We start from the raw sequence: 25,232 nt of genomic DNA on the forward strand, positions 1-25,232 counted from the left end.
TCCAGCGGGTTGGCTGGATTTGACAAAGGTGAAAGAATCACGCCCAATCCACTGCACCATCTTGAAAGGAAGGGAGACCGTACCTAATGGGGGGGTGGGGGACCATTTATGTCAACTAGCATGAGGGTCAAGAAAGGTAGTACATTTTGAGAAAAAGAGCAGTGAAAGGATGTATACCCTAAATTGGAAAATTTTTGAGAGCGGAGGAACAGAAAGATGTTTAAAGGTGAGAGTGAGGTAGAAAACCCCATTATAAAAGGGAAAATGGAATTCTAGGTTTTCATATGTAGCATCATTGAATATAAAACAAGAAAGTGATGTTTGAATTTGTACAAAACATTGATTACGCCATGGAGTTTATTGTTCAGTTGTAGGAAGCCATAGAAAGGGTATATGAAAAACCAACTGAAATAATATAGTATGAAGGAAGGCTTGAAAAACTGCATTTATATAGCAACTTTCACAACCTCAGGACATCCCAAATCTCTTTACAGCCAATGAAGCACTTTTGAAGTGTAGTCACTGTTGTAATGTAGGAAACGCAGCAGCCAATTTGCGCACAGCAAGATCCCACAAACAGCAATGTGATAATGATCAGATAATCTGTTTTGGTGATATTGGTTGAGGGATAATTATTGGCCAGGACACCAGGGAGAACTCCCCTGTTCTTCAAATAGTGCCATGGGATTTTTTATGTCCACCTGAGAGGGCAGACAGGCATTCAGTTTAATGTCCCACCTGAAAGAATGCACCTCCGTCAGTACTGCACTGGAATGTCCAGCCTAAATTTTGTGCTTAACTCTCTGGAGTAGGCTTGAACCCACAACCTCCTGACTCAGTAAGGGAGAGAGCTACCAACTGAGCCACAGTTGAATGTTAGTGTGGTTGCTTCCATGGCTGTAACTGTACACATTCTGAGTCAATGGCATCATGAAGACGAGTTTGCACCAGATGTCTAAGTAGATAATTCGACCAACAGTGGTTAGCATTCGTGTCTTCTGCATCTGGTCATCTAACTATATTCCCCAGTCCTGCTGCCTAATGGGTAATTGGCGTTTTCACCAGGATACAAATGGTTAACATTACCTTTTTGCTTTGGCAGGTAATATGTGGGCCCAGTCATGGAACAATGTCTATAAACTGCTGATGCCATACCCCAATGCAAGCCATGTTGATGCCACACCTCAAATGGTTGCCCAGGTTAGTCATTTGAGGAAATCTTCAATATTCCCCCCAGTTTTTCTCCTCTTCAACAGAAGCTAGTCAATCTTGCTCAGGAGCAGGGGGGTCAGGAGAACGTTATCACCGAGAAATCCCAATCTGAACCCACACAGAGATTCCAATCTAAACCCCCCACAGAGAGATCCCAATCTAAACCCCCCACAGAGAGATTCCAATATAAACCCCCCACAGAGAGATCCCAATCTAAACCCCCCACAGAGAGATTCCAATCTAAACCCCCCACCGAGAGATTCCAATCTAAACCCCCCCCCCCAGAGAGATCCCAATCTAATCCACACAGTGAGATCCCAATCTAAACCCTCCACAGTGAGATCCCAATCTAAACCCCCCCCCAGAGAGATCCCAATCTAAACCCCCGCATAGAGAGATCCCAATCTAAACCCCCCCCCAGAGAGATCCCAATCTAAAACCCCCCCAGAGAGATCCCAATCTAAACCCATCACAGAGAGATCCCAATCTAAACCCCCGCATAGAGAGATCCCAATTTAACCCTCGCACAGAGAGATTCCAATCTAAACCCCCCCCAGAGAGATCCCAATCTAAACCCCCGCATAGAGAGATCCCAATCTAAACCCCCCCAGAGAGATCCCAATCTAAACCCATCACAGAGAGATCCCAATCTAAACCCCCGCATAGAGAGATCCCAATTTAACCCTCGCACAGAGAGATTCCAATCTAAACCCCCCCCAGAGAGATCCCAATCTAATCCACACAGTGAAATCCCAATCTAATCCCCACAGAGAGATCCCAATCTAACCCCCACAGCGAGATACCAATCTAATCCACATAATAAGATCCCAATCTAACCCCCACAGTGAGATCCCAATCTAACCCCCACAATGAGATCCCAATCTAATCCCCACACAATGAGATCCCAATCTAACCCCCACAGTGAGATCCCAATCTAATCCCCACACAATGAGATCCCAATCTAACCCCCACAATGAGATCCCAATCTAACCCCCCCACACAGTGAGATCCCAATCTAACCCCCACAGTGAGATCCCAATCTAACCCCCACACAGTGAGATCCCAATCTAACCCCCCCACACAGTGAGATCCCAATCTAATCCCCACACAATGAGATCCCAATCTAACCCCCACAATGAGATCCCAATCTAATCCCCACACAGTGAGATCCCAATCTAATCCCCACACAATGAGATCCCAATCTAATCCCCACACAATGAGATCGCAATCTAATCCCCACACAATGAGATCCCAATCTAATCTCCACACAATGAGATCCCAATCTAATCCCCACACAATGAGATCCCAATCTAATCCCCACACAATGAGATCCCAATCTAACCCCCACAATGAGATCCCAATCTAATCCCCACACAGTGAGATCCCAATCTAACCCCCACAATGAGATCCCAATCTAACCCCCCACACAGTGAGATCCCAATCTAACCCCCCCACACAGTGAGATCCCAATCTAATCCCCACACAGTGAGATCCCAATCTAACCCCCACAGTGAGATCCCAATCTAATCCCCACACAGTGAGATCCCAATCTAACCCCCACACAGTGAGATCCCAATCTAATCCCCACACAATGAGATCCCAATCTAATCCCCACAATGAGATCCCAATCTAACCCCCACACAGTGAGATCCCAATCTAACCCCCACACAGTGAGATCCCAATCTAATCCCCACACAGTGAGATCCCAATCTAACCCCCACAATGAGATCCCAATCTAATCCCCACATAGTGAGATCCCAATCTAACCCCCACACAGTGAGATCCCAATCTAACCCCCACACAGTGAGATCCCAATCTAACCCCCACACAGTGAGATCCCAATCTAACCCCCACAGTGAGATCCCAATCTAATCCCCACACAATGAGATCCCAATCTAACCCCCACACAATGAGATCCCAATCTAACCCCCACAATGAGATCCCAATCTAACCCCCACACAGTGAGATCCCAATCTAACCCCCACACAATGAGATCCCAATCTAACCCCCACACAGTGAGATCCCAATCTAACCCCCACAATGAGATCCCAATCTAATCCCCACACAGTGAGATCCCAATCTAATCCCCACACAGTGAGATCCCAATCTAACCCCCACACAGTGAGATCCCAATCTAACCCCCTCAGTGAGATCCCAATCTAATCCCCACACAATGAGATCCCAATCTAACCCCCTCAGTGAGATCCCAATCTAACCCCCTCAGTGAGATCCCAATCTAATCCCCACACAATGAGATCCCAATCTAATCCCCTCAGTGAGATCCCAATCTAATCCCCTCAGTGAGATCCCAATCTAACCCCCACACAGTGAGATCCCAATCTAACCCCCACAGTGAGATCCCAATCTAACCCCCACACAGTGAGATCCCAATCTAACCCCCACACAGTGAGATCCCAATCTAACCCCCACACAGTGAGATCCCAATCTAACCCCCTCAGTGAGATCCCAATCTAATCCCCACACAATGAGATCCCAATCTAACCCCCTCAGTGAGATCCCAATCTAACCCCCTCAGTGAGATCCCAATCTAATCCCCACACAATGAGATCCCAATCTAATCCCCTCAGTGAGATCCCAATCTAATCCCCTCAGTGAGATCCCAATCTAACCCCCACACAGTGAGATCCCAATCTAATCCCCACAGTGAGATCCCAATCTAATCCCCACACAATGAGATCCCAATCTAATCCCCACACAATGAGATCCCAATCTAACCCCCTCAGTGAGATCCCAATCTAACCCCCTCAGTGAGATCCCAATCTAATCCCCACACAATGAGATCCCAATCTAATCCCCACACAATGAGATCCCAATCTAATCCCCTCAGTGAGATCCCAATCTAACCTCCTCAGTGAGATCCCAATCTAACCCCCACACAATGAGATCCCAATCTAATCCCCTCAGTGAGATCCCAATCTAATCCCCTCAGTGAGATCCCAATCTAACCCCCTCAGTGAGATCCCAATCTAATCCCCACACAATGAGATCCCAATCTAACCTCCTCAGTGAGATCCCAATCTAACCCCCACACAGTGAAATCTCAATGTAGCCTCTCACCTATACCTACCTCTACTAGTCAGTTAATGGACTGTTAACTAAGGGCCTGTAAATAGGTCATCCTGCTGGACTCCACATTCAGGAACCTTGTATGTCATAGAGTTGGGTGCAAAAGTGACAAAAAGCAGGCAGAGGGGAAAGCAGGATATGAGTACGTTTCTTTCCAGCAATATAGTTTCTCCTGTTTGATCAGAACTGATTCCATTACATTTATCAAGCTGTTCTGTCTTGAACAGGGCTGGACTCCCATACGAATGTTCAATGAATCGGACAAGTTCTTCACATCGCTTGGCCTCATCCCGATGCCAAAGGAATTCTGGGATAAGTCGATGCTTGTAAAGCCAGAGGGCCGTGAGGTCGTATGCCATGCCTCTGCCTGGGACTTCTTCAACAGGAAAGACTTTAGGTTAGTGCAAGAGAAGGAAAAGGAGTAGAGAGAGAGCAGCAGCAAAGGGGCACTACTGAGCAGAATCTTGGATTTACAGCCAATGAAGCACATTTTGAAGTGTAGTCACTGTTGTAATGTAGGAAACGCAGCAGCCAATTTGCGCACAGTAAGGTCCCACAAACAGCGATGTGATAATGACCAGATAATCTGTTCTAGAGATGTTGGTTGAGGGATGAATATTGGCCAGGGCACCAGGGAGAACTCCCCTGCTCATCTTTGAAATAGTGCCATGGAATCTTTTACATCCACCTGAGAGGGCAGATGGAACCTCAGTTTAACATCTCATCCGAAAGACAGCACCTCCTGACAGTGCAGCACTCCCTCAGTGTTGCACTGGAGTGTCAGCTGATGTGTTGTGCTCAAGCCTCTGAAGAGGGACTCTGAACCCACAACCCTCTTGACTCGAGAGGCAAGAGTGCTGCCCTCCGAGTCACGGCTGACCAGATAGCAAGGGGTAAATGTTGTGAATGACCTTAGTTATGAGGAGACTCTGCAGCTCTTCTCACTGGGATAGAGAAGGTTCAAGGGAGTCCTGATGGAGGAGTTGAAATTATGAGGTGTTTTCATAAATTGACTAGGGAGAGATTATTGCCACTGGTGGGTCAGTTAGTAACTAGAGGGCGCAAACTTAAGATCATCATCAAAAGAATGAAAGGAGGGGTTAGGAGAATTTTTTTTTTAAGCAGATGGATTTTAGGACATGGAACGCCCAACCAGAAACAGTGGGGGGAGTCGAATCCATTTTCACAGAGAAGTGGATGAATAATTGAAAAAGAAATGTAAAATATAAAAGGGTATGGGGAAGGGAGCCAGCACAGGCATGATGGGCGGAATGGACTCTTTCCATGCTGTAACATTCCTGGGCTGTTGAGGGAATTTCTGAGCCAGATGCCTGGCGAGGGAGGGGGAAATTTGGGGCGGGGCCTGGTTCAGACTGGTCAGCACTCCTGCTTTTTTAAGCCATTGAGAAATTCCATGGGAAGGGGGCGGTGAGGGAGTGGAAGGAGGCGGTGAGGGAGTGGAAGGAGGCGGTGAGGGAGTGGAAGGAGGCGGTGAGGGAGTGGAAGGAGGCGGTGAGGGAGTGGAAGGAGGCGGTGAGGGAGTGGAAGGAGGCGGTGAGGGAGTGGAAGGAGGCGGTGAGGGAGTGGAAGGAGGCGGTGAGGGAGTGGAAGGAGGCGGTGAGGGGTGGGAGGAGGCGATGAGGGTGGAAGGAGGCGGTGAGGGAGTGGAAGGAGGCGGTGAGGGAGTGGAAGGAGGCGGTGAGGGGTGGAAGAGGAGTGAGGGAGTGGAAGGAGGCGGTGAGGGAGTGGAAGGAAGCGGTGAGGGAGTGGAAGGAGGCGGTGAGGGAGTGGAAGGAGGCGGTGAGGGAGTGGAAGGAGGCGGTGAGGGAGTGGAAGGAGGCGGTGAGGGGTGGAAGGGGAGGTGAGGGGTGGAAGGGGCGGTGAGGGGTGGGAGGAGGCGATGAGGGTGGAAGGAGGCGATGAGGGGTGGAAGAGGAGTGAGGGGTGGGAGGAGGCGATGAGGGTGGAAGGAGGCGATGAGGGGTGGAAGAGGAGTGAGGGGTGGGAGGAGGCGATGAGGGTGGAAGGAGGCGATGAGGGGTGGAAGAGGAGTGAGGGGTGGGAGGAGGCGGTGAGGGGTGGAAGAGGAGTGAGGGGTGGGAGGAGGCGATGAGGGTGGAAGGAGGCGATGAGGGGTGGAAGAGGAGTGAGGGGTGGGAGGAGGCGATGAGGGTGGAAGAGGAGTGAGGGGTGGAAGGAGGCGATGAGGGTGGAAGAGGAGTGAGGGAGTGGAAGGATTGGTGAGGGGTCGAAGGGTCGGTGAGGTGTTTCTCCCATCAGACCCTCCATGCTGATGTCAAAACAAGAAGCTAATGAAATAATGTTGCCCACCAGAAACTCTGCCAGTTTTTCCCCCTTTGCCCCAAATGCAAAGTTTCACTGGCGGAAGTGGGGCCCACAACACCGGTTATAGCAGAGCTATTGATTGCCACACGGAAAGTGGCGGCTGCCCAATGGATGGTTTACAAGAGCCTCGGACGTTTGGCCTGACCACTGCCTGTCAAGGTGTCACTCCAAAACCCCTGGCCCTCCCTCCCATGGGGCGGACACCCTGCGAGCAATGGCACAAGTCCCACTCCACCGCACTTGTAACCTTCAGGAACTTCAAGTCCAATGAACCTATGATTCCATGGTTGGCAATGAGCTTCCTCAAACGCTGCCCACAATTTTCCCGATATGTCCCGGTGATTTCCAAGGAAGGTTGCCCCCAGAGCCAGGTGCTGTGAAAGTTCTTTCAAACCGATTCTTGTTGATCCTCTTGTGGTCCTTTTGTCAGGATTAAGCAGTGCACCGTGGTGAACATGGATGACCTGGTAACAGTGCATCATGAAATGGGCCACGTTCAGTACTTCCTTCAGTACAAAGACCTGCACATCTCGTTTCGAGACGGCGCCAACCCAGGGTTCCATGAGGCCATTGGCGATGTTATGGCTCTGTCTGTATCCACTCCCAAACATCTCCACAGCATCGGACTCCTCAGCAAGGTGGAGGACAACAAAGGTAACTGCAGCCTCTTCTTATGGGGTGCCATCGAGGTCAAAGGGGAATGGTTGCTCGCCGGGCTGCGGTGTGCACGGGCAGATGTGATTATACTGAACGCATGGTCCAGTGACTGAAGGGTTAGGCGGAGAGAGACACTATGGCAGCCTGAATGTTGGTGTCCAGTTTCAGACAGCATTCACTGACTGTACTGATGTGGAGGGGGAGGGGCTGTATGACATGGAGGGGGGGGGGTGCTGTACTGACACGGAGGGGGAGGGTCTGTACTGACATGGAGGGGGAGGGTCTGTACTGACATGGAGGGGGAGGGTCTGTACTGACATGGAGGGGGAGGGTCTGTACTGACATGGAGGGGGAGGGTCTGTACTGACATGGAGGGGGAGGGTCTGTACTGACATGGAGGGGGAGGGGCTGTACTGACATGGAGGGGGAGGGGCTGTACTGACAGAGGGGGAGGGGGTGTACAGACGGAGGGGGAGGGGCTGTACTGACTTTGGAAATCTCCACGAGAACAGTGTCAGTATGTCTTTCTTGCAGTGAGTTCCAAGTGAAGAGTTAAGGCCCACGGTGTAGTGCACCAAGGTTGAAAAGAGTAGGGAGCAAGACAAGTCAAGAAGTAGAGGAAGGGTGACACCAAGTTTAGGTTTCAAAGGCTAGTAGATTCGACAAGGAAGGGAAGAGTGAGTGTGCATGATAAGGAGTTCTGCAGTGTTGAGGTCCTGGAAGAGAGAGTTAAAGTAGGAGACTGTGAGACAAGGTTTGATTTCATGGCAGTGAGGATGAAGGGAGAAAGAGGAAAGTGCAGGATGTGGGGCTGAGAGCTTAGGAGGAACAAGACAGCAAAGTTCAGAGGAGCACTGATAATAGATTGCTAAAATAGAGTGACAAGAAAGATTATGACAGAGTGAAAGGGTGGAGGCTAGAGGTGAGAGAAGGATCAATTGTCGGTGGACAATCTTTTCTTGCATCTGGGGGCATGGCAGAGATATTAGAAAATTCTCCCCCGATATGGGAGAAGTACAGGAATCCATCAGGTACTGAAAGATCCTCCAGAGATGTGAGGGCAGTATGGAAACCCACCAGGAATAGGGGATACAATGTACAGTTAAACCTAAAACAAAACTCCCCAGCATCCCTGTTATATATGATAGGCTATTACTTGCTCCTCCCCATTCCACAGGAGTAAACCTAAGGATTACTTGTGATAATAACCTAGTGACCAACAGCTAACATTAATTCAGTCGGGGAAGATTTGCCTGACCAACTGCCTTGACTTCTTTGAGGAAGTGATATCCCACTATGAACTACGGAAAGCTCTATTGCATTGCATCTGGCCAAGTACCACACTAAAGGTTTCTATTTAAGTTAAAGCAGCGGGAATCAGTTTTAGTTTCAGAGGTCTGGAATTGGCCACGTGTTCGACCATTACTCCTTGGCTACTCTCGCTAGGTTGAGCAAAGCAACCGAGGCAAGGTTCGGAGGTGTGGCACTTAGAGCCACTAGTGAGAGCTGGGTGAGTGGTCAGGATAACTGCGAGTTAAGCCACCCTTCTGGGTTTGGATTTTGCCATTCAGAGGTGCTACGTTAGGGCTCATCCCATAAACCCCAATATATAACAATGGAGTGAATCCATTCGGCCCCTTGTCGCTGCTGAGCTGACAGATGGGAATTTAGCAGTGGTGGGAATGCAGGGTAAAATCTGGGAATAGATAGGAAAGGGTAGGAAGCAGTTAGAGGAATAAGGTTTGGATTGAGGATGTAATGAGAAGGGTGCCTAAAGGATCAGGGTTGTGACCCCTACTGTTTCAATTTACATTAACGGTGTGGGATTCAGAAACTCAATGTGAACTGGTCAAATTTGGAGATGATACAAAACTAGGGGAGATAGGAGGCAGCTCAGGAACGACAAAATGAGTTGGACAACATATGTAGGTGAGCAGAACAATGGCAGATGAAACCTAGAACAAGTGTAAAGTACTGCACATAGAAAGGAAAAATGGATTACCTGCTCCGTGAATGGTGCTGAAATAGCTGAACTTGAAGTGGAAAGATAAAGGTTTTGATCGACTCAATGGCCTAGCAATCGGTTCGTGGCCGAATTCGGACAGTTACCCAACGGTGGCAATGGCTGCTGTGCCAAAACTGATTTGCAGGTGGACCGCGTGAAATTGGTCTACTTGCATCATCAGGATGGGACCAGAGTGTCGGGGGAGCCAGTCGCGCCCCAAGAGCCAATGCGCCGAAGTCGAAGAGAGGAAGGTCAGTCGGCGGAGACGCCAGCACCGGGCCAGCGGTAAATCCAGGGGTGGGGGAAGGAGGGGGCATTGGGTTGGGGGGGTGGCAAGCAGCTGGGGCTTAAAATTTCAATGGGAGCCAGGAGGAGCATTCCTGCTCCACGTTCAAGTAAGTAAGAATATCAAGGGTAGAAAGCAGTAAGTACCTGTTAAAAGAATAAGATTTGAATGGAGGATGTAATCAGCTGGGTTCCCAAACGATCAGGATTGGTACCCCTACTGTGTCTGCTTTACATCAATGTTGTTGATTCAAAAACTCAATGTAAACTGGTCAAATTTTTGTGGCAGCCTCCAGCGGTCCCTTTAAGGACCAGCTGGTTTGTCTGCTTTAGTCGTAGTATGCACGGCACCAAACATTAGCTTCACAAAGGCGTCCTGGATGCCTACGGAGTTCGCTAACCAACTTGGCAAGCTCTCCCAACACGGGCTGAACACTCGCCATTTTGGACCCTTCAGCGTCCGTTTTTCACCTGAAAAACAGGCACTGCGCGCACCAACTACTAGGCCAACATGTCCAACCACTTTGGACCCGCAGTCAACAAAGCCAATAGAATGCTGAGCTACACAGACAGAACAGGAGAGTACAAATCAGAGGAAATTACGCTGTCACGGTAAAGTGCTCCGGCGTGAGTACGATGTCCATTCTAGGCAGTTCACAGAAGAGCCACGAAGCTGATCCCTAGCATCATAGGTGCTGAATTTTGAGGAAAGACTGGAGAAACTTGGGCCTTTCAGCCTTGAAAGAAGATGTGTGAAAGGTGGCCTCAGAGATACATATAAGAGAGTATAAGTAATTTAGATGTTGAAAATTCAATTTAATTTGTAATAGTCGGACAAGTTGAGACTGGCTCAAACTATTAAAGGACAAATTTACGACTGAGATCAGGAAGTTCTTCTTTAGCCAGAGTGACCAGCCCATGGAATGGACCCCAGAGAGAGTAGTAGAGCCAAAAAGCCTGGAATCAGATAAGAGGCAGCCGCATGCTGTGATGGAGGGGGGAGTGTAGAGTCTTTATGGATGGATGAGCTAAGATGGGCCAAATGGCCTTCTTCATCTGCATCATCTTGAGATCTTCCTCCATTGACATTGACAATATGAGTTACTGTCGACCTCATCCTTTCAGATTCAGTGTCAAGAAGTGGAATTTTTAGTGAGAACAACTGATTAAATATCAAAAATAATTATGGAATGTAACATCTGGACAATTCTTTTACACAGAGAGTGATATTAACTACCTGATGAGCATCGCCTTGGACAAGATTGCTTTCCTCCCATTTAGTTATCTAATGGATCAATGGCGATGGAAGGTGTTTGATGGGAGGATCCCAGAAGCTGAGTACAACCAGGAATGGTGGAATCTCAGGTACAACACAGTGACTGCTGGTAAATAAAGTAACAGAGGAGAGAGGGTGGGAGACTGCTAGAATCACATGTAACAGAGAGAAAAGAGCACTAGAACCTCAGGGAAAAGATGGAGAGACTGCTAGAACCTCAGGTAAGAACCTAAGAACATAAGAAATAGGAGCAGGAGTAGGCCATACGGCCCCTCGAGCCTGCTCCGCCAATCAATAAGATCATGGCTGATCTTCAACTTCAACTCCACTTTCCCGCCCGATCCCCATATCCCTCGATTCCCTTAGTGTCCAAAAATCTATCAATCTCAGTCTTGAATCTCACTCAATGATTGAGGATCCACATCCCTTTGTGGTAACAGGGGAGAGACTGTTAGAACCTCAGGTAATGAAGGGAGAGACTGCTAGAACCTCAGTAACAGAGGAAGAGACTGATAGGACCTCAGGTAACAGAGAAAGAGAGACTGCTAGAACCTCAGGTAACATGGCTGTTCCTTCATTGTCGCTGGGTCAAAATCCTGGAACTTCCTACCTAACAGCACTGTGGGAGGACCTTCACCACACAGACTGCAGCGGTTCAAGAAGGCGGCTCACCACCACCTTCTCAAGAGCAACTAGGGATGGGCAATAAATGCCAACCTTGCCAGCGATGTCCGCACCTCAAGAATGAATTTTTTTAAATTGCCTCATCTCTCAAGCATGCACAGTCGGGCACCAATGCATACAAAGTACTCTTCCATTTGCAACTCACACCTCACAGGTTCTGGGTACAGTAACTTTCGTAAGTTTATCAGCTAGAAAGTTTGAGGATGGAGTCCAGACCAGGCCAATTTTCTAAGACTGCCCAGTTTAACATGTACCTCTCTCCTGCAGGTTAAAATATCAGGGCCTGTGCCCTCCTGTCGTCCGCTCAGAGGAAGATTTTGATCCCGGTGCAAAATTCCATATTCCTTCAAGTGTTCCTTACATCAGGTATGTGTTTGACATGGATCAGTCCCAAGCCGTGCGATGGTTTCAGTGTGTCCTGATAACTGATTGGAGAATTATAAATTTACCATTAACTGATAGGGTTGCCAACCCTCCAGGATTGTCCTGGAGTCTCCAGGGAGAAAAGTCATAGGGGCATTAAAAAAATTATGAGTTTTTAAAACTTCTTTGACCGTTTACGTTTATTAGTTATAAAAATATTGGAGATGGTATAAAAAAAGGCGGGCTTCTGTACTTGATCAGAATAAAAAGATAATTATTTTAGTTCAAAGAATATTGAAATATGAATTCAGAAACACTTTGTTACATCGGTCTGATTATACCGCGTGACAAGAATGGAATTGTGGGCTGGGCCCAGGATAGACAGTCACTGCCGATGCTAATAGAGGTGGAGCATTCCCATACTCCCCAGGAAGAGCAAAGCTCCTCTGATGCCCCTAAGCTATAAGGTGGGCTTCACTCTCGCTGAGTGGTCTGGGTGAAGCAGCCGGCTGCAGGTAGTGAGAGAGACAAGAGAACGTGGGAGCGTCAGGGAATCAGTCGGTAGGGGCAGCAAGACACTTAAGATGACCAAGAGACTCGGTGGATCTCAAACTTGACAGCAGTCTCCCAACATGGCTGGGCAAGTAGTACAGGTACCTTCACCAGAATTAAATTGGATTACACAATGCCTCACGATGCTCTAGTGATGTGGTCCTGGCTGGAGCAGGAAGTATGACAGTACCGAATATCACTAATATGTTCATTTAAACGCCACACCTGAGATCTACCTGTCTGTCTTACTCTTCCTCAGGTACTTTGTGAGCTTCATCATCCAGTTCCAGTTCCACGAGAGCCTTTGTAAAATTGCCAATCAAGTAGGACCCCTGTACAAATGTGACATCTACCAGTCAAAAGCTGCAGGAAATCTCATTGGGTAAGAACTATGTAAAGCAAGATGACTTCCCATCTAGGGAGGACCTTAATTAACTGCCCTCAAGATGCCTTTGAACTTTTTTGATCAAGATACCAGGAACATACAGGAATTACTAGATGAGAAAAGACCAAGGTCCATCGAGTTCACCATCTACCATCCTGGTATTCGCATGAAACATCGATAATGGAGTTGTTTACTAATCATAGCAATCAATCCCTATCAATTAGTCTACAATTGACACAAGGACAACCTCAGTGGTGCAAAGCTTTGAAGACCTGTTTTTGGGAACCAAAGTCACCTGTTCCTCCCAAGCATGCTACACTTGCCACATGACATGTCTCAAATTACTCACACGCTGTATCCCAAAATGTTATTTTCTGAAAGAAATCCAGCTAATTTGCAGTTGAATGAGTCAACACTAACTGCTCTTACTGTCGCCATAGATTGACCACTCGCTCACTGAAATAACGGCCTCGATATTAACCCCCCCCCCCCATCAATGGGCAGGAAAGGGTCGGGCAAGGGGTTAAAATCCTAAAAATCGAAATCCCGCCGTGTTCCCGGCTGCTGTAATATTTATGGCAGTGATTCAGGCCCTGGACGAGGCTCCTGCTAACAGCAGGCGGGGGCTTACTTAAGATTCAGATGTCGCAGTGCTATGATGTCACCGGCACTGCAGAGTAATGTTAAGGTCCACTCGGGGGGAGTACCACGCCGACTGCTGCCCGGCAACAACAACATGGCGGGAGGAACCCACCGGTCAGGAGAGGCCCAGGTAGGTCTAAAAACTTTCCCTCTTTGAACTCCTTGTGGGCCAGGCAGAGCAGGAGTGCTCCCCCCAGGCTCTGCAAGAAACCACTGGGCCTCCCCAGTCCCAGCATCCCCACAATCGTCAGGGAACCCTGAGATGGCATCCCCCGATCTCACACCGTGAAGAAGGAATCCCCAGCCCTTCCGATCTTTAGGCTGATGTCAAGGAAACCCCCAGCCCATTGATTGCCTGGGAACGTTCCCGTGGCTCCCCGGCTGCATCCAAATTCCTGCTACCGCTCACCGACCAGCAAATTTGGCCGGGTGTTGGGCAGGAGTCCAGGAAGTTTTCTTTAAATGAGGCCCTGCCGTTAGGATCCGACCTGCTGCCCACTACTGGGCTCCCACACCCTTCCCAACCCCCCTCCCCCAACCCCGTAAAAATTGAGGCCATTGTTTCCACAGATTAGTTTTGAATTTACCTCCCTTCAAGTGCAGGTCGTGACCTCTGGTTCTATAGTTCTGGACAAGGTGAAACGGCTTTTTATGGTGTACATTGAGAATTCTATTCAAATGTAAAGCCCTTAAGTGAAGCAAGTGGACATGAATCCTTGGCATATAATCACCCACACTGTGTTACACTTCAGCACTAAATGAGCACCCTCACTCAGTGATACCACACAACTCCATTTGTAGGAAATGGAGATATCCTGGAATTCCATCATGGCAGCACAAGGACTGCAGCAGTTCAAGGCAAAAGCCCATCATCACCTGCTCAGGGTGTTGCCCACATCCCGAGACCAGGAGATGACCAGGACAATTTGCTGCTCTTATTTAAATACAGTAGTGTCATGGGATCGGTAGAGCCACCTGAACGGCACCTCCAACAATGCAGCACTCGTTGAAGTGTCAGCTAGATTACATGCTCATGGGCCTTAAACCCTTGACCGTCTGATTCAGATGCCAGAATGTACTCAGACCTGTGTTAAGTGTCTTTTTTTTTATTCGTTCATGGGATGTGGGCGTCGCTGGCAAGGCCAGCATTTATTGCCCATCCCTAATTGCCCTTGAGATGGTGGTGGTGAGCCGCCTTCTTGAACCGCTGCAGTCCGTGTGGTGAAGGTTCTCCCATAGCGCTGTTAGGTAGGAAGTTCCAGGATTTTGACCCAGCGACTATGAAGGAACGGTGATATATTTCCAAGTTGGGATGGTGTGTGACTTGGAGGGGAATGTGCAGGTGGTGTTGTTCCCATGTGCATGCTGCCCTTGTCCTTCTAGGTGGTAGAGGTCATGGGTTTGGGAGGTGCTGTCAAAGAAGCCTTGGCGAGTTGCTGCAGTGCATCCTGTGGATGGTACACACTGCAGCCACGATGCGCCGGTGGTGAAGGGAGTGAATGCTTAGGGTGGTGGATGGGGTACCAATCAAGTGGGCTGCTTTGTCCTGGGTGGTGTTGAGCTTCTTGAGCGTTGTTGGAGCTGCACTCATCCAGGCAAGTGGGGAGTATTCCATCACACTCCTGACTTGTGCCTTGTAGATGGTGGAAAGGCTTTGGGGAGTCAGGAGGTGAGTCACTTGCCGCAGAATACCCAGCCTCTGACCTGGTCTTGTAGCCACAGTATTTATGTGGCTGGTCCAGTCATGCATTTCAACGGTTTGATTGCTGTACAGCTGGGTAACCACCACAAGGTCATCTACACCACGGCCCATTAGATGGCCTGTGACTCTTTCCTGGCACAAGGAGGCTTCTCCATCGGAAATCGGACTCAAATAGATGCACTGATGCCGTGCAGCTTTTCCACCCCTTCCCATCACCACCAGCATCCCAGCCAAATTACCGGGCATCAGATTGGGCAGTAACACCACAAACCATGACTCCATACATGGTCACCACCAGTAGGTGCTATTGGCTCGTTTTAGCTCATTCCAGTGAGAAATGAATCCCCAGATTCCTGGAACAGATGATCGAAGCCACCAGCTGCCCAAAGTGTAATCCCGTTCCGGTTGTTCTAGGACAGAAGGTGTTTTTGGCTGTTTTTGTACTTATTATACGATTAGCCCTGCAACAATCACATCTAATGGTAATACCAGGTTCTACATTCTCAAATTCTCAACGTGTGTGCTACAACATCCAGTATTGCCTTTTAGAACTAGTAGGATTTTGGATGGAGCTTGCTGGTTTGCTTTCCCTGCTCCAGAGACCCAAACCTCCATTACTCAGAACTAAAGCCAGTGTCTTCACCTTTATCTTCACCTCAGGAGTGCCATGAAGCTGGGGAGCAGCAAGCCTTGGCCCGAGGCCATGAAGATGATCACGGGGAACCCGAATATGTCTGCTGAATCTTTGCTGAAATACTTCCAACCTCTGACAGATTGGCTCCTTCAAGAAAACAAGAAGAACGGTGAGACCCTGGGATGGCCTGAGTACGACTGGACTCCAGGTGAGCAAAAGTTACTGTACTAATAGAATACAATTTCCAGCTTGTTATTGAGGTACCAGAAAAAAGATTAGAACAAGTTATCATAGTGTTTGAATAGAGGTTAGGGTTGGTTACAATTGTATTTGAATGAGGATTGCAATTGGTTACGGTGACAGAAGCTCAAGATTAGCTAATATTGGGGGAGGAGACGGAGCACGCCATTGACAGACACCGTGTGACCATACGCACACACATAGACATTCACTTTAAATATGCAGTTCCATTGGAATTCCCTAGCCAACCATCTCCAATTCCCTGCCCCTCCCTTATCTCCAATTCCCTGCCCCCCCCCTTATCTCCAATTCCCTGCCCCTCCCTTATCTCCAATTCCCTGCCCCTCCCCTATCTCCAATTCCCTGTCCCTCCCTTATCTCCAATTCCCTGCCCCTCCCTCTCTCTAATTCCCTGCCCCTCCCTCATCTCCAATTCCCTGCCCCTCCCTCATCTCTAATTCCCTGCCCCTCCCTCATCTCCATTTCCCTGCCCCTCCCTTATCTCCAATTCCCTGCCCCTCCCTTATCTCCAATTCCCTGCCCCTCCCTCATCTCCAATTCCCTGCCCCTCCCTTATCTCTAATTCCCTTCCTCTCCCCTATCTCCAATTCCCTGCCCCTCCCTTATCTCTAGTTCCCAGCCCCTCCCCTATCTCCAATTCCCTGCCCCTCCCTCATCTCCAATTCCCTGCCCCTCCCTTATCTCTAATTCCCTTCCTCTCCCCTATCTCCAATTCCCTGCCCCTCCCTTATCTCTAATTCCCTGCCCCTCCCCTATCTCTAATTCCCTGCCCCTCCACTATCTCCAATTCCCGGCCCCTCCCCTATCTCTAATTCCCTGCCCCTCCCCTATCTCCAATTCCCTGCCCCTCCCTTATCTCTAGTTCCCGGCCCCTCCACTATCTCCAATTCCCGGCCCCTCCCTTATCTCTAGTTCCCAGCCCCTCCCCTATCTCCAATTCCCTGCCCCTCCCTTATCTCTAGTTCCAGGCCCCTCCCCTATCTCCAATTCCCTGCCCCTCCCTTATCTCCAATTCCCTGCCCCTCCCCTATCTCTAGTTCCCAGCCCCTCCCCTATCTCCAATTCCCTGCCCCTCCCTTATCTCTAGTTCCAGGCCCCTCCCCTATCTCCAATTCCCTGCTCCTCCCTCATCACCACAGGACACTTTTTTGTGGTAAGAAGTGCTAATGCTTTTCATTGGACAAATGTTCCCTGTTAATCAGAAGTCAAAGTCAAGTTCTCCTTTGGTGTGAACTCCAAACTTAAAAATTAGACGGCTGAATTGTTTGACCCCAGACCACAGGTGGGTCCCTTCACTTCAGTGTTAAAGCACCTGCCCCTGGGTTTTCCAAAGGGTTCTTTGACGATGGGTGGGACCTCCAGAGAAACTGCATCGGTGGCTAAAAATGGATGCTTCTCCAGGATTGCCGGTGACCTCGGACCGTAGTTACGCCAGGAGGTCGGGAGAACCCGGCAGAAATTCTCCCCCCACCCCCGATTTCTTCTACAGTAAATTTGGATGTGTAAATATTATAAATATTTAAATAAATGGGTGCTAACTCCAAGGGGCCAAGGAAGAGACTTCTGCTTAATGTTTATGATGAAGATATAGGATAAAATACTCATCCTTAGCGCTCCTAGCTCAGCGATTCATGCGCCAGGAGCGCATAGTGGAAGTGCATGTCCAGGTTTGTGACCTTACATAGAATTTACATAACAAAAACTCAGGCCATTCAGCCCAATAGGTCTATGCCGGTGTTTAAGTTCCACACAAAGCCTCCTCCCTCCTTGCTTCATCTAACCCTATCAGCATGTCCTTCAATTCATTTCTCCCTCGTGTGTTTATCTTGCTTCCCCCTTAAATGCATCTATGCTATTCGGCTCAAATATTCCTTGTGGTAGCAAGTTCCACATTCTTATCACTCCGAGAAAAGAAATTTCTCCTGAGATATGCCCTCCTGTTGTGCAAAACTATGCCCCAAGTCAGCCAAAGGCAAAAACATACCCTACTGACGACATGGTTTGGACGCAGGAACTCTCAGGCCCTGGGGAAGGGGGCAGGGGGGAGCAGTTGGTGGGAGGGGAAGAAATTTTCGGCAGAACCAAGTTAAACTGGCCCTTTAAATTCCAGTAGGACAAGTCTTCGGCCCGCCACCCCCCTCAAGTGAAATGGGGAAATATTAGGGGACGTTCCTTGATTCCCTGGGAAGTTCCACCATTCTGGCTTTATAAGGTCAAAGGTGCTCACGCCAGCAGAAATCTAGTGTGCGTCCCACAGAGGGCCTTAAGCGGGCCCCAAATCTTTACAGTGCAGAGGAAATTGATCCCATAAAGGATCGATCATCTTCTCCAAGATGTCTGCCAGCTCCATTGGCAGCAGAAGATTAAAGGAATGAAGGTTTTCGTCAGACCCTTGCTGGGTCCCTTCGCCGCTGTCGGTGTGGCGTGGCACTGCTCCTACATTCCGACTGGCCGTTTTATGCGGGCACTCCCGACGAGGTTGCTGTACTCCACCGCACTAGGGCCAGCGGACCGGTTGCTCCAGAACTTTCAGGACCTCCATCTCACTAGGAGCTGTGGAGGAGCAAAAGGAGTTTGGGCGTCCCAGCGCACAAATCATTTAAAGCTAGTGGACAGGCACAAAAAGTAATCAAAAAGACTGATGGGATGTTGGCCTTAATGTCAAGGGGACTGGAATAAAAAGGGAAGGAAGTGATGCTTCAGTGCACTGAGCCTTGGTCAGACCGCATCTGGAGTATTGTTCTGGGCACCGCAACTCAGGAAGGATTTATTGGCCATGGAGGGAGTGCAGCGCAGATTCACCAGATTGATACCAGGGCTAAAAGGGTTAAATTATGAGATCAGGTTTCATAAACTCAGCTTGTATTCCCTTGAGTTTAGAAGGGTTGATCTAATCAAGGTGTTTAAAATGCTAAAGGTGTTCGATAGGGTAGATAGAGAGAAACTATTTCCTCTGGTGGGGGAGTCCAGGACAAGGGGGCATAACATTAAAATTCGAGCTAGGCCGTCCAGGAGTGAAATCAGGAAGCACTTTTTCACACAAAGGGTAGTGGAAATCTGGAACTCTCTCCCCCAAAAGGCTGTGGATGCTGAGGGTCAATTGAAATTTTCAAGACTGAGGTAGATAGGTTTTTGTTAGGTAAGGGAGTCGAGGGATATAGAACAAAGGCAGGTAAATGGCCATGATCTGATAGAATGGTGGAGCAGGCTCGAGGGGCTGAATGGCCTACCTATGTTCCTATGTTAATTTGTGTCAACCCATACGCTCATCAGAACAGGGATTAAGTTTCACACATTTCTTTCCAGATCGTGTCTCCGTTGAACCTCCAGCTCCGACTCCGACTCCAACTACGACTCCGACTCCAACTACGACTCCGGCTCTGGAGGGGAATCCAGTGTATTTTCTGGGAATGAATTTAAAACAAGAGCAGGCAAAGGCAGGACAGTGGATCCTGCTCGTACTGGCCCTAGTCCTGGCTATAGCAGTCATCGTCCTTGTAGCAAAAATGATTTTAAGAAAGAGACGTCCAAGCAAATCAACATCTGAACTTGAAATGGAAAAATAAATCTCATCAGGTCAGAACTCTTCCACTATGCAAAAAAGATAATAATTCAACACTCAATTTGTATTTGGAAATCTGTTCTAAGAATGTCTAATTAGTCACTTGGGTTGGACAGTCTCCATCCTATGGACACTTCAGCAATGACTGGGTGCCTGGTGCAGGGATGTGAAATAATATCTTAAAGGGTTCTCTTACATCTGTAATTTGTTGTGATTTTTAAATGTGAAAATAATGTAAGTTGGAGCAGTGTCAGGTGACGTTGTTGAGATTCCATGACAGTAAACATGCCGTTTTATAGTGATGTTTGTTCTCTGGGTGTTGGTGCGACCCTGAGCCTAACTGCAGTGGAAATGTGACCATATCTTACCGCAGCAAGTGAGCACTTAACTGATAACAGGGCTGAATCCAGTATTGGAGGAATGAGTTTCCCCACTGAAGGTTATAGCATGGATTATGTCCCCTTCTTTTCCGAATCCCAGAATCCCTCTGATGACCTCCCTAACCCTATAGGCATTGGCAGTGCCAGCACCATTGGCATGCCCATATAAAATAACCAGGCAGCGCCCCATATCGTAAACTAGCTGGCGTCTGAGGGATGCCCATAATGCATCAATCCTGGCGTAATATCAACAAGCAAGCGGAGCACAACAATCTTTCAACCAATCACAAGGAGAAAGCGTTAATTGCGAGATGCTGGTGCAGGATGTGAATGGCCTGGGGATATTCCCACCATACCTCAATAACCAAATGATTACTTTAAAACAGGTAACACGGACAGCACTATACCCAGCTGTAAATCTAGTCTCTGTAAAGCCTCGCAGGACTTTTAAAAGAAGTTTCTGCATTTGTTTTTTAAAATTCTTTTCCTCCCCTAAAGTATCTGACTGTTGAAGAGGTGTTAAATGTAATGGCTCAGTGAGTTTCTCCAGTGAGTAGTTGAGCCGGACAGGGTATGAAGGTCCCAGGTTCAATCTTCAGTCTGTGCTGAGTTGGTTGATCTCAACCAGGTTGTCAGTTTGGGTGCTACCATTTGGCCATTGCACCTCTGGGCCGGGAAGGTGAAGTTTAGTCAGTGTCCTCCTCCTGATGGAATTGCACATGTGGACGTGGGATGAGAAGGTCGGGCTCGACTGTGATATCCCTGGTGGTCAAATAGCCTGCCAGCACTCACTTTCAAGGCTCGCACGTCAATAATGGCCATTTTGGGGCAAGGTACCCAAGGGGAACCAGTGATCTTGAGAACCAGACCCCAGAAAGTAGCCAACACCTTCAGGAGAGAAGGGGAGAAAATCGGTGAGGAAAACATATCAAAAATCTACCACCAAAACCAAATCTAGAGGCAACCTCTGAAAAATATTCTGCTGCATTCTAGAAAGATCTAGCTCCTAACATGTAGTTATATGCATTCATTGCATGATTTTTGTGCAAGTTCCAATCCATGTTCTGTGGTGATTCACATAGGAAGTGTTCAGAGAATGTAAGCCAGGAACACATGTCTGAGGAGACTGGTGTAGCAAATAGCATGCACAATATACTTGACCTGTTTTTAACAGTATTGCGTCCTGTGTACTTTATTCACTGCAGTTTCACTCACGAAAGGTGGGGATACCATTGTCTCTCCTCCATGCCATGCATTTTTGGGTGGGAACAGTGTTTCTGGAATCCAAGCCAGTCATGATGACGTCAGAATGTACTGCAGGAAGGAGAAGCACGGAGCCCTTAGAGACTGGCCTGGCTGTGTGTTCCTGTTTTCTCCATCCCCGCTGTAACATAAGGCACTGGGCACTGGCACAGGAGTACACTTATAAATAAATTATTGGAATTTACCAATCAACAACATCAGCAACTTGTATTTATATAGCACCTTTAACGTAGTAAAACGTCCCAAGTCACTTCACAATCAGACAACAATTGACACGAACCACATAAGGAGACATTAAGACAGGTGACCAAAAGTTTGGTCAAAGGGGTAGGTTTTAACGAGCGTCCTATAATAGGAAAGAGAGGTGGCGAGGCCAAGTGGTTTAAGGAGGGAATTCCAGAGCTTAGGGCCTAGGCAGCTGAAGCCACGGCCACCAATGGTGGGGTGAAGGAAATCGGGGATGAGCAAGAGGCCAGAATTGGAGGAGCACAGAGATCTCGGAGGTTGTAGGGCTGGAGGAGGTTACAGAGATAGGGAGCGGCGAAGCCGGTGAGGGATTTGAACACAAGAATGAAAATTTTAATATCAAGGCGTTGCTGGAATAGGAGCTAATGTGGGTCAGTGAGCACAGGGGTGATGGGTGAGCGGGACTTGGTGCGAGTTAGCATATGGGCAGTTTTGGATGAGCTCAAGTTTATGGAAGGTGGAAGATGGGAGGCCAACCAGGGGAGAGCATTGGAATAGTCAAGTCTGGAGGTAACAAAAGCACAGATGAGAGACAGTCAATCATTCTCTTATGATAGGAAGTACTCAGGGCACATATGAGGAAGGAGCTTGAGTTCAGATGGGGGAATAGTATTGTTTGTCCTCAAAAACAAAATCTTCAGCAGCCCGAGGTCTTCAGAATGGAAGCAAGTCAACAATCAGCAACTACTTGTGAGAAAGTATTGGCTGTTCCTCCAAACAGTTAATGCCAGTACGGGAGGACAGCGATGGGGAAGAGCTCCCCTGGGTTAGTAAAGGCTTGGGAATGAACACTGCTCATGCAGCCTGCAGGAGGCCGGCAACTTTTTAGGGCATCCCATCGTTCAATTTTCACAGTCCATTCCAGATTGGGGTCAGTTATCTGGTTCAATGTTCTTTCCTTTTAACTGAATGCTGAATGTTACTAGGCTGGACACGTTCACCACCTCCCACGAAGCCAAGCCCAATCCTTTGAAGATGGAGCAGAAAATAAGTTCTATACACCTAGAACATCCTCAAATATGACTTCATTCAAGCAAACTTTATTGATTCTGTCCCAGTAACCGGCACTTATTGGAACTAATTGATAATCTCACTCAATGAAACCCAAAGACGGCAGGTGTGAAGAATGGAAAAATGTCACAATGTCTAACATGTGTTGTACCTGCCCTGGGAGGATTTGATGGACAGTGTAGAGGGAACTTTACTCTGTATCTAACCTGTGTTGTGCCTGTCTTGGGAGTGTTTGATGGGACAGTGTAGAGGGAGCTTTACTCTGTATCTAACCTGTGCTGTACCTGTCCTGGGAATGTTTGATGGGACAATGTAGAGGGAGCTTTACTCTGTATCTAACCCGTTCTGTACCTGTCCTGGGAATGTTTGATGGGACAGTGTAGAGGGAGCTTTACTCTGTATCTAACCCGTGCTGTACCTGCCCTGGGAGTGTTTGATGGGACAGTGTCGAGGGAGCTTTACTCTGTATCTAACCAAGCTGTACCTGCCCTGGGAATGTTTGATGGGACAGTGTAGAGGGAGCTTTACTCTGTATCTAACCAAGCTGTACCTGCCCTGGGAATGTTTGATGGGACAGTGTACATAAGAACATAAGAACATAAAAATAGGAGCAGGAGTAGGCCATACAGCTCCTCGAGCCTGCTGCGCCGTTCAATCAGATCATGGCTAATCTTCAACCACAACTCCACTTGCCCGCTCGATCCCCATATCTCTTGATTCCCCCAGAGTCCAAAAATTGATCTCAGCCTTAAATATACTCAATGAATCAGCATCCACAGCCCTCTGGGGTAGAGAATTCCAAAGATTCATGGGCCCTCTGAGTGAAGAAATTACTCCTCATCTCAGTCTTAAATGGCCGACCCTTTATCCTGAAACTATGACCCCTAGTTCTAGACTCTCCAGCCAGGAGAAACAACCTCTCAGCATCTACCTGTCAAGCCCCCTCAGAATCTTATATGTTTCAATGAGATCACCTCTCATTCTTCTAAACTCCAGAGAATATAGTCCCATTCTACTCAATGTCTCATCATAGGACAACCCTCTCATCCCAGGAATCAATCTAATGAACCTTCATTGCACTGCCTCTAAGGCAAGTATAACCTTCCTTAGATCAGGGGACCAAAACTGTGCACAATACTCCAGGTGAGGTCTCACCAAAGTTCTGTACAATTGTAGCAAGACTTTTTTTTATTCATTCATGGGATGTGGGAGTTGCTGGCAAGGCTAGCATTTATTGCCCATCCCAAATTGCCCTTGAGAAGATGGTGGTGAGCCACCTTCTTGACTTCCTTACTCTTGTACTCCAACCCCCTTGCAATATAGGTCAACATGCCATTTGCCTTACAAATTGCTTGTTGTACCTGCATGTAAACTTTCTGTGTTTCTTGTACGAGGACACCCAAATCTTTCTGAACACCAACATTTAATAGTTTCTCAACATTTAAAAAATATTGTTTTTCTATTCTTCCTACCAAAGTGAATAACCTCACATTTCCCCACATTATACTCCATCTGCCACCTTCTTGCCCGCTCACTTAACCTGTCCATATCCCTTTGCAGAATCTTTGTGTCCTCCTCACACTGATTACTTTCCCACCTTGCTTTGTATCGTCAGCAAACTTGGATGCATTACATTCAGTCCCATCATCTAAGTCATTAATATAGATTGTAAATAGCTGAGGCCCAAGCACTGATCATTGTGGTATCCCACTTGATACAGCCTGCCAACCTGAGAATGACCCGTTTATCCCTACTATCTGTTTTCTGTCCATTAACCAATCCTCTATCCATGCTAACATATTACCCCCATCCCACGAGCCCTTATCTGGTGTAACAATCTTTTATGTGGCACCTTATTGAATGCCTTTTGGAAATCCAAATATACTACATCCACTGGTTTCCCTTTATCTACCCTACTAATTACATCCTCAAAAAATTTAATAAATTTGTTAAACACGATTTCCCTTTCATAAAACCATGTTGACTCTGCCTAATCATATTATGATTCTCTAAGTGCTCCGTTACCACTTCTTTCCAGCATTTTCCCGACGACTGATGTCATGCTAATTGACCTGTAGTTCCCTGTTTTCTCTCTCCTTCCTTTATTGAATAGCGGTGTTACATTTACTACCTTCAAATCCGCTGCGACCATTCTAGAATCTAGAGAATTTTGGAAGATCACAACCAAAGTAACCACTATCTCTGCAGCCACCTCTTTTAGAACCCTCCATTTTAGAAACCAGAGAAGGATGACAAAGAAATTGATAAAAAGGGAGAAAATAGAATATGAGAGTAAACTAGCAAGAAATATAAAAACAGATTGTAAGAATTTCTACAAGTGTGTACAAAGGAAGAGAGTAGCAAAAATAAATGTTGGACCCTTAGAGGCTGAGACAAGAGAAATTATAATGGTATATCTGTTTTTATATTTCTTGCTAGTTTACTCTCATATTCTATTTTCTCCCTTTTTATCAATTTTTTTGTCATCCTTTGCTGGTTTCTAAAACTTTCTCAATCCTCAGGCTTACTGCTATTCTTTGCAACATTATAAGCCTCTTTTAATCTAATACTATCCTTAACTTCTTTAGTTAGCCACGGATGATCACTTTTCCCATGGAGTTTTTATTTCTCAGTGGAATGTATATTCGTTGTGAAATTTGAAATATTTCTTTAAATGTT

At 47.6% G+C, this 25,232-nt stretch overlaps 1 protein-coding gene across 1 annotated transcript in view; it reads left to right on the plus strand.

Annotated features, from left to right (window-relative positions):
* Window positions 1-21,206, plus strand: part of LOC137300026 (angiotensin-converting enzyme-like) — a 107,191-nt gene extending 85,985 nt beyond the window's left edge. The window contains exons 17-24 of the mRNA XM_067969118.1: window positions 1,103-1,200; window positions 4,527-4,696; window positions 7,076-7,299; window positions 10,813-10,957; window positions 11,820-11,918; window positions 12,727-12,849; window positions 15,857-16,038; window positions 19,398-21,206. Of these exons, the coding sequence (XP_067825219.1) occupies window positions 1,103-1,200; window positions 4,527-4,696; window positions 7,076-7,299; window positions 10,813-10,957; window positions 11,820-11,918; window positions 12,727-12,849; window positions 15,857-16,038; window positions 19,398-19,657 (1,301 nt within the window). The 3' untranslated portion in view covers window positions 19,658-21,206. The remainder of the gene's footprint in view (window positions 1-1,102; window positions 1,201-4,526; window positions 4,697-7,075; window positions 7,300-10,812; window positions 10,958-11,819; window positions 11,919-12,726; window positions 12,850-15,856; window positions 16,039-19,397) is intronic.
* The last annotated feature ends 4,026 nt before the right edge of the window (window positions 21,207-25,232 follow it).

Source organism: Heptranchias perlo, chromosome 30 (assembly GCF_035084215.1).
Source record: "Heptranchias perlo isolate sHepPer1 chromosome 30, sHepPer1.hap1, whole genome shotgun sequence".
Classification (NCBI taxonomy): domain Eukaryota; kingdom Metazoa; phylum Chordata; class Chondrichthyes; order Hexanchiformes; family Hexanchidae; genus Heptranchias; species Heptranchias perlo.